The 13,198-nt window shown below is 38.1% G+C and overlaps 1 protein-coding gene across 3 annotated transcripts in view; it reads right to left on the minus strand.

The window, feature by feature from the left end:
* LOC128649916 (alcohol dehydrogenase 1) overlaps positions 1 to 13,198 on the minus strand; it is a 106,311-nt gene that overhangs the window by 52,304 nt on the left and 40,809 nt on the right. For 2 of the 3 annotated variants that reach the window (XM_053703470.1, XM_053703468.1), the window contains exons 5-7: positions 11,964 to 12,183; positions 10,088 to 10,348; positions 4,140 to 4,275 (exon numbers count right to left, since the gene is read on the minus strand). In XM_053703470.1, the coding sequence (XP_053559445.1) occupies positions 4,140 to 4,275; positions 10,088 to 10,348; positions 11,964 to 12,183 (617 nt within the window). Of the gene's footprint in view, positions 1 to 3,027; positions 3,370 to 4,139; positions 4,276 to 10,087; positions 10,349 to 11,963; positions 12,184 to 13,198 lie in introns of those variants that run through there. The other variant, XM_053703469.1, reaches the window with a different exon arrangement.

Here is a 13,198-nt window from a genome sequence, read left to right on the forward strand (position 1 = left end):
AGCCATGTCGGCCAAAAAAGAATCAGGTGCACAAGACAGGAAGAGGAGAAAGATAGAGCAGAAGCAACTATCGAAGATAGCTGGAATCCTTGACAGGTTTCTTGTGAACACTGCTGAAAGCGCACCAGCCCCAGGATCATCACCAGAACAACAGGAGCCTGAAGTTCCTGATCCTGGAATTACTCTGGACATTCCTATTCTTGCTTTAGAAGCAGAGACAGCTTTGCCTGAGGATGCTTCTACTTCTGCTCAGCAAAATATTCTACCAGAGAGTATTGACCTAAGAGTTTTCAATGATATTGGCTATTGGCCTGAAACTTTAAAAACTGAACTTGTCAAGAGACGGACAGTGGAACTGCAGAATAAGGATGCATTGTTTTCAAAAGACAGTGATGGCAGGTCATTTTCCAAGGACTGGTTCTACATGAATTTGGACAATGGTGAGACTATGCTAAGGACCTGGTTGGTGTTTTCTCCTGTAAAAAGTGCTGCATATTGCTTTCCTTGTTTGCTTTTTCAGAAGGCCAAAGGGAAAAGTTATTTTGGAAAGCCAAGTGGATTTAAAGCATGGAGAAAGCTAAACCCCAGATTACTAGAGCACGAGCACAGTTCATATCACCTAAGTGCATTTACACTGTGGAAAGAATTTGAAATGCGGCTACAGAAACAAGAGACTATTGATGTTGCTGCCCAGCTTGCACAACATAGGTCATTTGAGAAATGAAAGGCAATCTTAGGCAGAATACTAGATTGTGTGCTGTATCTAGACAAACAAACCTTACCCTTACGTGGTCACGTAGAAGATCTAAGCACGGATTCTAACTGTGGAAATTTCCTAGAAACTTTCAAGTTGCTTGCCAAATATGACCCAGTTGCGAAACAGCACCTTGACAAAGTTCAAAACACAGATGGCTATGTTGTTTCCTATCTCTCTCCACAGAGCTAGAATGAGTTCATCAGCCTGCTTGGCGATCATATAAGAACAGCTATTTTTCAAAACATCACCAAGGCCAAGTATTTTGCTATCATGTTTGATAGCACTCCGGATATTTCTCACACTGACCAAATGTCCCAAGTGATTCGATACGTGCACATTGAAAATACCGAAGTTAACTTGGTAGAGTCTTTCATTAATTTTATTCAGTTACATGGGAAATCAGCTGATGTCATTACAAAACAGATTTATGACAAGTTGCAAGCAGATGGCCTTAAACTGAAGCATGGCTACGGCCAAGGATACGACAATGCTGCAACTATGGCTGGACACATTACTGGTGTACAAAAACGTATTTTGGATATAAATCCCAAAGCAGTGTTTGTGCCATGTAACAATCATTCACTCAATCTTGCTGGTGTGCATGCAGTTGGTGTTGGGACACAGTCTGTGACTTTCTTTGGCACTCTGGAAAAGGTGTACACATTCTTCTCAAGCTCTACCCAAAGGTGGGATGTTCTTAAGGAACATGTACCAATTCGCGTAAAGCGATCTTGTAACACAAGATGGAGTTCAAAGCATGAAGCTGTACGTGTACTTGCTGAGCACACAGATGAAATAGAGGCTTTGGAAGTGTTGAGAGATGGGCCAGAAATCGCTTAAACCAAGGGTGATGCAGGAAGTCTTTTAGTTTGCATCATGACCTATCCTTTTTTCTCATTCCTGCATTTTTGGAGCCCAGTACTGACCGAAGTGAATGATGCTCAGATCTACATGCAGCAAGAAGGACTTGCGCTTGATCAATGTGTGCAAAAGTTTAAAGCATTAGCTTTATTTTGCCAGGAAAAATGAGACTTTGTAAGTGTCAAAGGCAACTGAGAAAGCTCTGCAGGTGTGCGAAATGTTCAACATTTCGACAGAGAGAAGAGTTGGAAAACGTAAGAAGATGCCTGGTGAGCAGAGTTGTGATGCTGGCTTGAGCTTAGTACAAGAAACCTGCAGAGAACAACTGGAAGCAATTGATAAGCTTATGACAGAAATTAGAAAACGTACAATTCAGATTAATATGCTTGACCAGCAATTTGCTTCCCTGCAAATCCAGACATTGTCGGATACTGAAAAAGATGATTTTATCAATGAACAAATTCTGCACACATGTGCCAAGTACACCGAGTTGAATGCTGCAGCTATGATAAACGAAATAAATCGGCTTCGGCACCACTTTGCCTTGTATAAGGAAGTAAATCCCAATGAGCATATTGCTAACTGGACAGCTTTAGATTTGCTTTGGTGGGTGTACAAGTAGAAGCTGCAAGAGAGTTTGACTAACTTTGTTGTGATATTAAGAATCTTTCTAACTATCACTGTTTCAACTGCCAGTTGTGAAGGATGTTTCTCAAAACGTAAATCAATCAAATCGTATCAGAGATCTACAATGAGCCAAGAAAGACTGAGTAACCTAGCAATACTGTCTATTGAGAGAGATTTCAATATAGATTTCAATTCTGTTATTGAAAAATGTGCAAATATTAAAACCAGGCGATTTAAAAAAAAAAAAATCTGTGTATACTAGCATTAAATGCATTTTACCTTAATTACTTCTATTAGGAATTTTGCTTTGGCGTCTGGGTGTTTGTCAGACCGTTGAATTTGAAGATCTGTTATTTTTGTTGTTAAAAATAAAGCTTTGTTTGTTTTTAAAAAAAACCCTGTCTCCTAAGTTGTTGTTGAGCTGGCTCCTAGATTCAAAGTAAATTTGCCAATCCCTACTGTACTGGTGGAAGAGACTCAGTCGGTACTAATGGGTTAGGGGGGCGCAATTCTTACCTTGTCCTGGGTGCTGACAACCCACGCTACACCACTATTCTCGCCATCCCAGAGACCTTTAGATAATCATCCCTAAAGACATTAAACAACAATACACCACTTGAGGGGGACGGTTAACAGCTACTCATAGTGTGCATATGACTTTTTATGTTTTAGTATAGTGTATACTATAGTATAATACTTTTTCTCACAATCATAAAAAAGAGGTGTAATTTGCTCTCTATCAGTATGAATTGCAAATTAAACTGCATTGCATGTAGGAAGACTTAGTTCTATTGTCTGTTCTTTTAATGTATAAAGTAAGTACACAAACAGAAGGGATGAACATTGGCATAACCGTTTGTTCTATGACGAGTTACCACCCTTGAGCAGCCTCTTTTTTGCTCAGAATGTTCAATGCATCAGGCTGGTCCTGTCTGAAAATGACAGTCCAGGGCCAGTAATATCAGTAATCTCTCTCTGAAGGAGAGACATGACAACCGCAGATGTACATGTTTGCCTTGTGTTGGCCTTGTCAGTGAGGTGCAGCCATAGGCACATTAGGCAATGGGTTCACATTTGGTTTCCTGACGTCACCCTTAGAGAGACGAGTCCCCAATGGTAATAATCTGCATAAACACAAAGATTATTAGGATACAAGCAACAGTGTTATAGCTTTTTCTATGGCAAGTTACCACCCCACAGCCTTTCATAGAGAGGAACCAGTAGCGGACCTACTCAATAGAGGGCCCTGGTGCAAAACATTTTTGACCCCCCTAAACGTAACTCTGTAATAAGCAATATACATGCTACTCTGTATAATGATTTGGATTTTGGAGGATAGATAGACCTGCATCCTGCACTAGGTTTGTACACATTCTGCACACTCGTGTGTATAGACTGGCTGCTATGGGCCCCCCAGTACTTGGGCCCTGGTGGCATTGCACCTGCTGCACCAATGTAGTACCGCCCCTGAGAGGAATTCTCCTGCAGTATATCAGCTTGTTCCTGTCTGAAAGTCAGAATCCAGGACTGAAACACCAGGAACGTTATGGCAACCACAGACCCAGTTGAGTACTTCTCTCTTTCTGTATGCAAAATAATCTACCCTATCCGATACACTCATCTTTTTTTACTTTAACTTCATGTGTCTCCCAATGGACTACCTATTTATCCCCTTTCTGCACAGTCTGTATCATCCTACTTTTTAATGCAATATAATCGCTATGGAAAGTTATCTAATAAAGGCAATAATCCCACTCTATGTTATCTGGTATAAATTAATATGACTGTATACATTCTAGATATGTAATCACTAAATGTGCTATGTATAACAATTGTCATCTGGAGAGTGCTAGCCATACTGCTCTCATATATATTTCATAATTTCAATTTATACCTCCAAAAATGCTTCCTTTCCAGGTGCGTCCAGTGAACAGTAAAAGAGGATTGAAGGAGATTTGTGCTGTGGAAGAAGCTTCTCCAATAATCACACTGGTCCCATATCCCATATGACAAGATTCCAATGCTGCTTTCTAAAGAAAGAGTAAGACATTATAAAACTATAGACGCTGCTACAAAATAATGATAATGTTTGCCGGATGTAAACAATATTTGTAGTCTTCAATGATCAGTAAACATTTAGAGATTGTAAATGTTTAATTATACATAGTAAAACAACTTTGAAGTATACTTTCATTATTTATTTTGCCCCCTTTCATGCAATTTGATGCAATTCTCAGAACTGGAAATGCACACTGAAGGCTTATCAAGGCTAACCCTGCTATATCAGTAGCTAATTTGCTAAGAAACTGTTTTGCAAACTGTTAACATAATGGATTTTGCTAGCCTTGTCTACTCAACACTGGTCCCTCCAAATAAGGCACGTGGTGGGCAGAGTTTGGCTTTTGAAAAACAGTTACTGCAAACAAAATATTTTGCTTTTAAAGTTGTTTGATATGTTATTCTTAGCATGACAACAAAAATGTGTTATACTCACAAGATGTTTAGTGTCTCTTTAAAGTGACATGAAACCCAAATTTTTTATTTCATGATTCAGACAGCGCATGTGATTTTAAACAACTTTCCAATTTGCTTCTATTATCTAAATTGCTTAATTCTCTTGGTATCCTTAGTTGAAAAGCATATCTAGGTAGGCTCAGGACAAGCAATCCTTTACTGGGAGCTAGCTGCTGATTGGCAGCTGCACAAAAAATTATTTTTTCATTGGTTCACCAGATGTCTTCAAATCGCTCCCAGTAGCGCACAGTTGCTCTTTCAAAATAGGATACCAAGAAAATTAAGCAAATTGGATAAAATAAGTAAATTGGAAAATTGTTTAAAATCACATGCTCTATTTGAATCATGAAAAATAAGAAAAAGAAAAATGTTGGGTTTCATGTCCCTTTAAGTTAAGTTATTTAAAACATTATTGTCCTATAATTTATAGATAAAATGCTCAAGTGAATTGTACATGGAGAGAGAGATTTACTTGGCAAGGTTCGTAAGGTCACAGATAAACCCGATTAACTTTTTATCTCTTGTTATCCTTAAATGATAATCCAATGTTTGTTGTGTTGATATTTCTTGTCATTATAAATTGAACAATGTAAACCTCAATAAAGATATGTTAAAAAAAATGGTTGCTGTGTCTTATGAGAACTTATTTGTATTGCATGCTGCAAATTCATCATACCATGGCTTGATAACACAGTTTCAGGATGCTAAAACAACAGGATATTAGTTATTTCCTATTTATCAAACACCTCCTATCAAATGTAACACTCTGGTGAGGGAAGAACCCTCTGGATAGGCTGCACCGTTAGCACTCTCAGCCTGGACTATTGTGTAGAGAGAAAACACAACCAAATAAAATATAACTTTTATAAGAATACAATAAAAAATAGGGACCCAGTGTGAAAACCCATTAAAAACAACAAGAGACCGGTTGACTCTATTCCTGATATTGGATAAATGTTGCAGTTGAGGTATATTTCATATGAACAGGAATAGCATTGTGAGTAAAGAGCCACTACATTCTGAGATTCCATATAATAAATAAGTGATGAATATATTGGGGAGATGTACTCCGTGACCGGTATTAACTATCACTTAGGCTGTGCTCTAGGGTAGGAATATGCAAGAATATTAATAATGCAGGTTCATGTGATATGTTGTGCCTCTAATGCAGGAATAAGGCTATAACAACCAGTATCATATTTTTCAAATATAACATTATTATCACCTTTGATTGAGCTGCTTATAGCGTTATACTATACGCTGCAGAGTGAATGATTATAATACTGGTTAAAACCGTATACATATTGTAATACTGGTTAGAATTGCATCTTTATTCAAATTTTGATCCAATAAGCATGTAGCTACTTAATAATTATATTACAAGCTGTTTTGAAAATTGTTCCAGCAAGTTATAATTATTCTGTGAACTTTATATTAATAAGTGTTATATCTTGTAGAGATCACAAAACATGAAGTTAAAACTCAATTACCTAAGATTGTTTCATCATATGTTGTAGTGTATTTTGCTTTAATACCGGACACGATTTGAAAGTGCAAATTTCAAAGAACTATTAACAAACTGGTAACTTACTACAATACTGTTCTCAGCTGTGGGTTAGGCAGCTATAAAGATGTACAATACGCTGCTGCTTAAATCACTGCAGCAACGTTCTGAAAACTTGTGGTTAGTTTGACCAAACACGCGAGTTACTACAAATAAGAGTGCACAACGGAATTATATAATATAAGCTGTGAAAATTGTGCCGGCAACACCCATGAATTTATATGTACTCTGCGGCAATAATGAGTATATCCCGGAAAGAATATACCATCACCCCCAGCTGAGATTAAGATGAATTCACATTACACGCTATTGCATACAATACTGCAGCACTGCTGTTTAATACTTACAAGGATTCCGACTTAATGTAGTCAGTTACCATAACGAGATTATATACTATAGCCTCTAGTAATTTATACCATAAGTTGCTGTGGAACCAGTGCCAGCAATACTGAGTTACTTTTTTATGCAACCGGTAATATAAGAATTACATCTCAAAAAGATTGCACTGTTCCAAGCCAAAGCTTTGTTATCTAACAATATATTACAACGCTGCTGTGAAATTTGTGCCAGAAACGTATTTAACTCTGTGTGCATTCCAAAAAAATCAGTAACAGATTAATACCTTATTATCTCAAGATTCATATTATAAGCTACTGTGCATAGTGCTGCAACACAGCTCTTTATATACCAATGTGAACTCCAATTTAATGAGTCAGTTAACATTATAAGAACACTGATTGTAGTTACTAGAAGGCTACACAAGAAGTTGTTGTGAAACAGTGCTAGCAATACATAGTTATTTCTGTGCATTTTATACTAATAAGTATCATATCCCCCTGAGACTACACTGTGACAAGCTAAAGCTTAGTTGTCTAGTAATATATGAAAACGCTGCTGTGAAATTTGTACCAGCACCGTACTTAACTCCATGAGGCCTATTTATGAAATGTCTGTCGGACCTGATCCGACAGTGCGGATCAGGTCCGACAGACATCGCTGAATGCGGAGAGCAATACGCTCTCCGTATTCAGCATTGCACCATCAGCTCTTGTGATCGGCCAATTGGCCGCCAGCAGGGGGTGTCAATCAACCCAATCGTACTCGATCGGGTTGAATTCCGGCGATTCCTGTCCGCTTCATTATTAGTCACTTATTTATCATATGGAATCTCAGAATGTAGTGGCTCTTTACTAATAGTAACCACACAATGCTATTCCTGTTCATATGAAATATACCTCAAAGGCAACATAAATCCAATATCAGAAATAGAGTCAACTGGTATCTTGTTGATTTTAATGTGTTTTCACACTGGGTCCCTATTTTTAATTGTATTCTAATAAAAGTTATATTTTATTTGTTTGTGTTTTCTCTCTTCACAATTGTCCAGGCTGAGAGTGCTAACGGTGCAGCTTATCCAGAGGGTTCTTCCCTCACCAGAGTGTTACGTTTGATCGCTGCATAGCACCACTCCCCTTCCTTTAATATATACATGAGGCTATGGGGCATATCTATCAAGCTCCGAATGGAGCTTGATGCCCCGTGTTTCTGGCGAGACCGCTGCTCTATAACCTGTCCGCCTGCTCTGAGCAGGCGGACAGACATCGCCGGAAATCAACCCAATCGAGTACGATCGGGTTGATTGACACCCCCCTGCTGGCGGCCCATTGGCCCCGAGTCTGCACAGGGCGGCGTTGCCCCAGTCGCTCTTGTGAGCTGCTGGTGCAATGCTGAATACGGAGAGCAATTCAGTGAGGTCTGGCGGACCTGATCCACACTGGCGGATCAGGTTCACCAGACTTTGATAAATCGAGGCCTATTTATCAAAGGTCTTGCGGACCTGATCCGACACTGTGGATCAGGTCCGCAAGACCTCGCTGAATGCAGAGAGCAATACGCTCTCCGTATTCAGCATTGCACCAGCAGTTCACAAGAGCTGTTGGTGCAACGCCGCCCCCTGCAGACTCGTGGCCAATCGGCTGCCAGCAGGGTGGTGTCAATCAACCCAATCGTATTCGATTGGGTTGAATTGTGGCGATTCCTGTCCGCCTTCTCAGAGCCGGGCGGACAGGGTTATGGAGCAGCGGTCTTTAGACCGCTGCTTCATAACTGCTGTTTCTGGTGAGTCTGAACACTTGCCAGAAACACAGGCCCACAAGCTCCATACGGAGCTTGATAAATAGGCTTCTATGATTGAATAGTCCCCAAATTATTGGAATATTAGGAGAGCTAGCCGTTGTAGTGCCACTGTACATTGGTGTGTATAATTAACCTCCTACCAAATGTTTTACATTAAACATGTTGAGAAGAGCTTAAAGGGATACTGAACCCAAAGTTTTTATTTCATGGTTCAGATAGAGCAAGCAATTGTAAGCAACTTTATCAATTTGTCTTCGTTCTTTTGGTATCTTAATTTGAAAAAGCAGGAATGTAAGCTTACGAGCCGGGCCATTTTTGGTTTAGCACACTGCATAGCACTTACTGATTGGTGGCTAAATTTACAATCGCAATTGCGTTCAACTTGTAATATGAGAGCAATTAAAATGGGTCGCAAATGCAATACCAATAATATTTTTTCCAGTAAGTAGAGACCAGCAGTGTCCGCTAGTTAATGCAAATGCAAACAAGAGCTCACTGCTAGCTCTCAACAAGATTCATCAAACAATTTGTCCACATCGCTTGCTTAATAATTCTCACCTTTATTAAGGGATCATTTTCAGGGTACAAACAAGCAACAGTTCAAGCATGACTGCCTGAAACATTGCTTGTGTGTACCCTGAAAATGACACCTGAATAAAGGTGATAATTATTAAGCAAGTGCTGTGGACATATTGCTTAATGACCAATAATGTTTTTAGCATGTTAAAAAGCTGTCAAAGCTGATTTTTTTTTTTTTAAGAAACAGGAAGTGCATGTAGTAAACTGGTCCTTGGGATGCCCAAAAGCTGGTAAGCAAACCTCCTACCGCTCTACTGGTGATATGCCTCACCTCCTCGGTGTTATCCTTTGCACCTCTCATCCTATTCCCTTCATTCCAGATAACCCAAACAAATATGCTGATAATACAAAAACTATACTGCAGAGCAGCATCAGCATGAGATAGCTTTAGCCAATGGGATTGGTGATACATTATATAATTAGCTGTACCAGTCACCTGGGAGCCGGTGACATGTATGGGTTTTGTTTTGTACTGAGCAATAATATAGCATAACACCTTTACTACCTATTCCCCAGATTTGCACAACCAACATTTTTATATTAATATACTTTATAACCTCTAAGATTGCCTGTTTCTAAGCTGCTGTAGGCCGCCCATTATCTGTGTGTGTTTTTTTAGCTTTTTACAAACATGCAATACAGCCGGATAGTACTAGTTTATGTGTGCCTTACAGATAACATTGTGCTTACTTCCGTGGAGAATGATAATGGGTTCACAAGAATCAGCTTTTGTTGACTAAAATGTAAGATTGTAAAAACTTAAAAAAATAAATAAATAAATAAAAAAAAAGCACTGGGATAAGGGGGCAGTCTGCAGAGGTTTAGATACAAGGTAATCACAGAGGTAAAAAGTATATTAATATAACAGTGTAGGTTATACAAAAATGGGGAGTCTGTAATAAAGGGATTATCCATATTTTAAACAACAATAACAATTTCCAAGTATACTATCCCTTTAATGTAATGCATTGCTAATATATTTTTTAGTTTCCATTTTCAAATTTATGTTTGAATATGTAGTAAATTGATATGAATAACAACATAAATACCATAGTATCTGTAGTTCCGATGCATTCAAAAGAATAGTGAACTCCACCATTTGTCATTTCAACTATCACCTCCTGAATTGGCTTATTGTAGTCACGAGGATTGATGCATTCTGTGGCTCCAAAAGCTTTCGCCTTTTCAAACTTACTACTATTTATATCTATACCAATAATCCTTGTCGCTCCAGCAGATCTGCAACCAATTATGGCCGAAAGTCCAATTCCACCCAAACCAAACACAGCACAAGTAGAACCAGGCTCCACCTGCACAGAAATAAACTGTCACCATTAAATGCACTTTAAATAAATCCAAATAAGATAGAATAAATTAAAGAATTTATCTTTTCATTATACTATTATTAACAAAATATATCTGAGCTGCTATAGGCACTGGGAAATCGACTGCCACATGAACAACCTCAGCTCAGTTTTGCCATAAATCATTTTTACAGTTAGGGACCAGTGATGCTTTTGAGAGGATTGCACCAAGGCAACCAAAGATGAATGTATTAACGCTAATAAATATTTGGAGACCATACGTTTATATTTGACAAATATTACTTTGAGTATCCCAGATTATGTCCACCTGTCCTGTGAAACCATTGTCATGAGAGTTTGTAAAAACTGACCGTGTGGTGTGGGTTTGGCATGGATGTCAGACTGGGGGAATTAGTCATAAGATGTTGGTTTTATGTATATATTTTCTAGCATATTGTGTGACCTACATCACTTTAGTCATATTTGACAAAGTTTTCCATTTCACTAAAAAAAAAAACTATAGCAAAAAATGATCTTGATGCCACCTTACAGAGTTACTGTCAGCAAAGTGTTTGTAAAAGGAAACACATGCTGGGTCTGTGTTCTGTAAACTGATTACAAAAAACACTATTCAAAAATATGTCAATAGATTTAGTAAGAAAACACCAGAGAAAAGTACAATGAACATTATTAAAGGGACACTCAATCAAAATTAAACTTTCATTATTCAGAAAGAGCATGCCATCTTAAACAACTTTCCAATTTACTTCCATTAACTAAATGTGAACATTCTTTTTATATATAAACTTTTTGTGTCACCAGCTCCTACTGAGCATGTGCAAAAATAAATGTGTATGCAATTGTGAATGGCTGATAGCTGCCACATGGTACGTGCATGCATTTGTGATTGGCTGATGGCTGTCACATGGTACAGGGGGAGTGGAAAAAGACATAACTTTTAAAATTGTCAGAAAAAATCTACTTCTCATTTGAAGTTCAGACTAAGTGCTATTGCATTGTCTTGTTATCTTACATTTGTTGATTATGCAAATCTACTGTGTTGACTGGTCCTTTAAGATGTTAGTGATCACTATCTTGCCTTATATAGGAGCATGTAAAAATGTGTTTTCAAATAAAGGGACTAAGAAAATTCTGTAATGTGTTGGAGTATTTATATATTGCATTGTTGCTTGCATGTAACTATGCGTTTAATCCCTGCAAAAAAGAGGGGGATGGGAGGGAGAAATACACAGGACATAGAACAAGGCTCTGGTCATTAACAACACACACTGCTATTATGCATACCAGGTAACCAAGTACTGGGTCTGTGAGGGGGAAGCATTGTAATACATCTTACCAGCGAGGCACATGGGCAAATAGACATTTATAACAAACACTCTACACACATCATATTATTGCGGTTTTGTTTTCTAAAAGTGACATTTTACAAAATAGTATTCATTCTCTCTAGATACAATTGAAATTACTGAATAGCAGCTGGCAGTATAAAAATCTAATTTAAAACTAATTTCAAATAACATTGTAGATGCCTTTGACATTGTTAGAATAAAGGACAATGTGTGCAGCTACATATTGATACACATTTAATATAAGTGCTTACCTTTGCAGTGTTGATTGCAGCACCATATCCTGTTGGAAATCCACAGCCAAAAAGACAAGCTTTGTCCATGGGTGCGTTGTCATTAATTTTTGCTACAGCATCAACTGGGACTACAGTATACTCAGAAAAGGTGCTTGTCCATAAGAAATGGTATACTGACTTCCCCTTGCATGAAAACCTAGTAGTCTTGTCAGGCATTACATTCTGTGATTCGCTCAGACTGTTAAAAAAATATACTGGTAAGAAAATGCATAACAAGTATATAGGAATTCAATGCTGTGAAAGGGACATGAAACTCAAAACATAATGTAGCTTTTATAGAGGTGTATAGGGTAAATGATAGACAGCAAAACTGATAGTGATTTCTCTCCAGTATGAACTTGAGAAACTTGAAATGCTTTTGGAGCCACCAGGATGTAAATGTCCTATTGACACCATAAAAGTTTGAACTACAAAAGTTACTATAATTGTGTAAAAGGGATTCCATTTTGAAGTTCCACTGTGCTAACCAGATAAGTTGTACATTCACAGGACGCTGGTGACATCACTTGTTAGTACCAGTCCCCAGAAATCTCCTAGATAGATATAGGACATACAATAATGTCACTACCTATTGCTTGCACTAAATATAGCTCAAAATAGAGCACAGCAAAAATATTAAAGCATAAGCATCAGGAAAAGACCTCCCAAAGCGATTGGGAAAATACTTCTATATACCAACAAGGGAAACTGGCATATTCTGAGATCAACTAGTTTTGTCTGGTTCCACAAGGCAAAAACAAAAAGGCAGTGAATTCTTATTATTAGCTACTGAGTTAAGGTAGCTCACTTGTTTCTAAATGTGGATTAGTGTAAGGACCCTGCAAGACTTACCAGTTGTTGGGTTCTTAAAGGGACAGTCAACACCAGATTTTTTGTGGTTTCAAAAGATAGATAATCCCTTAATGACCAATTCCCCAGTTTTGCATAACCAACACAGTTATAATTATACACGTTTTACCTCTGTAATTACCTTGTATCTAAGCCTCAGCTGCCCCCTTATTTCAGTTCTATTGACAGACTTGCATTTTAGCCAATCAGAGCAGTCTCCATGGTAAATTCAAGTGCATGAACTCAATGTTATCTATATGAAACACATGAACTAATGCCCTCTAGTGGTGAAAAACTATCAAAATGAATTTAGATTAGAGGCGGCCTTCAAGGTCTAAGAAATTAGCATATGAACCTCCTAGGTT

Source organism: Bombina bombina, chromosome 2 (genome assembly GCF_027579735.1).
Source record: "Bombina bombina isolate aBomBom1 chromosome 2, aBomBom1.pri, whole genome shotgun sequence".
In the NCBI taxonomy this organism is placed as follows: Eukaryota; Metazoa; Chordata; class Amphibia; order Anura; family Bombinatoridae; genus Bombina; species Bombina bombina.